The sequence below is a fragment of the Papaver somniferum genome, chromosome 2 (assembly GCF_003573695.1).
Source record: "Papaver somniferum cultivar HN1 chromosome 2, ASM357369v1, whole genome shotgun sequence".
NCBI lineage: Eukaryota > Viridiplantae > Streptophyta > Magnoliopsida > Ranunculales > Papaveraceae > Papaver > Papaver somniferum.
In genome coordinates, this window is record NC_039359.1 from 150,846,964 (window position 1) to 150,850,271 (window position 3,308).

The 3,308-nt window shown below is 36.8% G+C and overlaps 1 protein-coding gene across 2 annotated transcripts; it reads left to right on the forward strand.

The window, feature by feature from the left end:
• Nucleotides 1-580: 580 nt before the first annotated feature.
• LOC113349449 (F-box protein At5g49610-like) lies at nt 581-2,596 on the forward strand. Of its 2 annotated transcripts, none has more exons than XM_026593425.1 (2): nt 581-811; nt 1,267-2,596. In XM_026593425.1, the coding sequence occupies exon 2, from the start codon at nt 1,344-1,346 to the stop codon at nt 2,511-2,513; it is 1,170 nt and encodes a 389-aa protein (XP_026449210.1). In that variant the 5' UTR covers nt 581-811; nt 1,267-1,343; the 3' UTR covers nt 2,514-2,596. The 2 variants fall into 2 exon arrangements, with proteins under 2 accessions (XP_026449210.1, XP_026449209.1); XM_026593424.1 differs by having other exon boundaries at nt 1,271-2,596.
• Nucleotides 2,597-3,308: the final 712 nt, after the last annotated feature.

The following is a 3,308-nucleotide window of genomic DNA, read 5'->3' on the forward strand; positions in this document are numbered from 1 at the left end:
ATCAAAATCAAGGTGTTGTGTATATAGAAAACAAATCAAAATATAAAACGAAAGATTAAAAAATTGACAAATGAAAAATGAAACAAGAGATCAGAGATCAGACATCAAACACAAAACAAAAATCGATCAAGAAACAAAAAAATAAAAGTAATCAAATATTAGATACTTACCTACGAATAGGTATCGACTTAAAATCGCTTAGCTCAATAGAAATCTGTTGATATATTAATTTCGATCAACATAAATCGCTTTTCTCTCTCTATAAATCTCATCTAAATTTGCATCTCTCAAATAGAATAAAAGAAAAACTTAAAATAGAATTTTATACTTGGTAAAGAATCTAGGATGGGTAACCATTTGAACTAACTCGTCTAAAAAAGGATTAAATTATTCTCGGTTTTGTAAATTAGGACGGTATAGTACCTGAGGGGGACAGGATTAGAGTGTCTAAATCCCCGCCAATAGGGGTAATTTGAACCTTTTATTACTAACACAACTAAGGGGTAATTATGGTAGTTTAGGTAAGTTATGTTCATGTGCCGCACGTGGAGGTTCGGAGAAAACAGAAGTTTTACCTTTTTGATGTTTCAAACTCTCTGCAACAAACAATCTCTTCTTCTTAACTGAAACTTTCTCTTCTGATCTATCACACAGAATCTAACTATCACTTCTTACTGTAATAATATGGGAGAAATTTCCGGATATGTGTGTCGGATCTATGGATAGTGTATAGAATCTATTCTTCTTCTTCACTGAGACCAAAAAATTGAATTTCTATGGATTTTCTTCAAATTGCTCATGCCACAAATCAGTAAGTTATACTTTTTTCCTTTTTTTTTTTTCTTTTCAATTCTGTATTTGATTTATTATTAGAGAGAAATTAAATAAGAAATTGCTTTGGATAGCTCCATGAATCCATGGTGATCGAATTCGATTTAGATTTTGTGAAGATATAGAGAGGTATAGAACGAACATGAAATTGAATGATTTGCTGAGAGGTAGAAATTGATTGAATTGAATTAGAACGTGATTAAAACATCTTAGCTTTCTAGTTTTAGTTTTATGTTAATTTAAGATTTACTTGTCCAAGTTCCAATAAGTTTCTGATTTTCATTTCCTAGTCCCAGTAGTACTATCATGAGTTGTTGAGGCCTATATAAGAAGGACGTCCTAGCATTGCAGAGAAAAACACTAAACATTGAGTTATTTGATTTACCAAACTTATTTTCTCTGGTTTTTGCTATTGCTTTTGTTAATCCGCACAAGTTAGGATTTCGAGGTAAAGGCGTGTGAAATCAAACAAGTGGAGGGACACCGATAACATCATAGTTAGTTCAAGAATAATGGAGTTGAAGAAGGGGTTTACTAAAGTAGAAGACGGAGAATGTGAGATAATAGTTGCACAAGAGATGCAAAAGTTGTCATCTGATGAAATTTACGAGATACTAATCAGAGCATCATTCAGTACACTTCTACGTCAATCTCGATGGGTTTGCAAAGACTGGAAAAAACTCATTCTCTCCGATACTAAGTTCCAACAAACCCATTCTCAGAGAACAATTGCATCTGGTCATCTTTTTCAAGTTAAGTCGAAAACCCGGCCAACCTTTGTCAGCTTTGTCCGAAGCAACAATGATCATGAGAATCACTACACTTCTGCTCAAGAAGTGCAATCTCCTTCTCTTGATTTCCTGCCTGCGGCAAAAAGTATTACGATTGCAGGTTCGTCGCTTCATGGCTCATTACTTTGTTGTGTCACTAAATCCCGCAGTACCCCAATCCCATCTTTCTACATGTGTAAACCAGCGAGTCGTGAATGGAGAAAGATACCAAACCCTGAACCTATATTCGAGTACTCCAGTATTGGAATTGCAGTGAAGCAGTCCTCGTGCTCAATACTACAATACAAGATACTGCGTTTATCGCAACCAGAAACAGGATATGGTTATCACTGTCAGTTGTTCAACTCGGAGACCTGGGCTTGGAAGACACTGCCGTTTGTTCAATTCAAGTGTGATTGCACTTGCTTAATTGGGGAAGGTGGTATCTGGGTTAACGGGGGATTACATTGGTTAACTAGCTATGATGAATTATACGAATTCGAAGTATTCGTATTTAACACTGATCAAGAGAATTGGACAACTTTTGAGATTTCATCCGAGATGAAAACCATTCCAGGATCTAACAGAGTTGCTGTAAGTTGTGATGGTAAGCTTGGAATTATCTACCATACAAATGAATGGATGGAACTCTGGATATTAGAAGACTATTCCACTACGAAGCCAACATGGAAAAGGAAGTATAGGAATGATTTGAGATCACTTGATCAAAATGTGCAACATTTTTATGCACATCATATGTGGTCGAACAACACCGTCATGATGATGAGTGAGTATGAGCTCATAGCGTTTAATTGTGACAAGAATACCTACACTCGGACAAAGCTACCTAGGACAGCAGATATATTAGGCTTATCACCTTACCCATTTCAACCCCAGTTTTGTTACCTTTAGTTCTAGTCTCCTAGGTGGTTTCTCTTGCAAGTTGTGTACGTCTTTTCATTTACACATGAGGGAAAAAAATAAAAATTATAATTGAACTGCAAAGAACACAATAGATTTTTTTTTTTTAATAAATTTGGATATAAAATCTTATTTGTTGGACGATGAACTCAGGGACAACTCAATTTTCTTCATTAACCCATCATGGGATAGATGCTCTTGAGCTGGAATCCCCCTGTTGGCCCACGCTTAATCATTCCTAGCTACTGCAGTTCTCTTGTTTGCTCATTTTCTTCATTAACCCATCATGGGATAGATGCTCTTGAGCTGGAATCCCCCTGTTGGCCCACGCTTAATCATTCCTAGCTACTGCAGTTCTCTTGTTTGCTCCTGCGTGTTGGAAATTTAGGAGGGGTTTGTCCACGAGTGAGTTGGATTGTTGGAAATTTAGGAGGGGTTTGTCCACGAGTGAGTTGGAGGGAATTTAATGTATTTTGAGTCTTGATGATTTTGAGGGAGTGTAAAAGAGTATAAGGAGTTTGAGAGAGTTTGGTGTTTTGAGTGTAGGGAGTTTGAGAGACTCCCAAAATCTCTACTTTTTTGAGAGATTTGGAGTGAGGAAAAAATACACTAGAAACTCCCTAGAACTCCCAGGAACTCCCCAGAAAAAACCAACTCCCTAGCATTCTAATTTTTACCACTAACAGGGAGTTTAGGAGTTTCTTTCAAATTCCCCCACGACTAACGGGGTTTTCTAGGGATTTTGAAAGACTCCCTCGAACTCCCCCGCGACTAACGGGAAAAATC

Coding starts and splice junctions, on each gene's coding strand:
- LOC113349449 (XM_026593425.1), top strand. CDS start 1,344: ATGGAGTTGAAGAAGGGGTTTACTAAAGTAGAAGACGGAGAATGTGAG.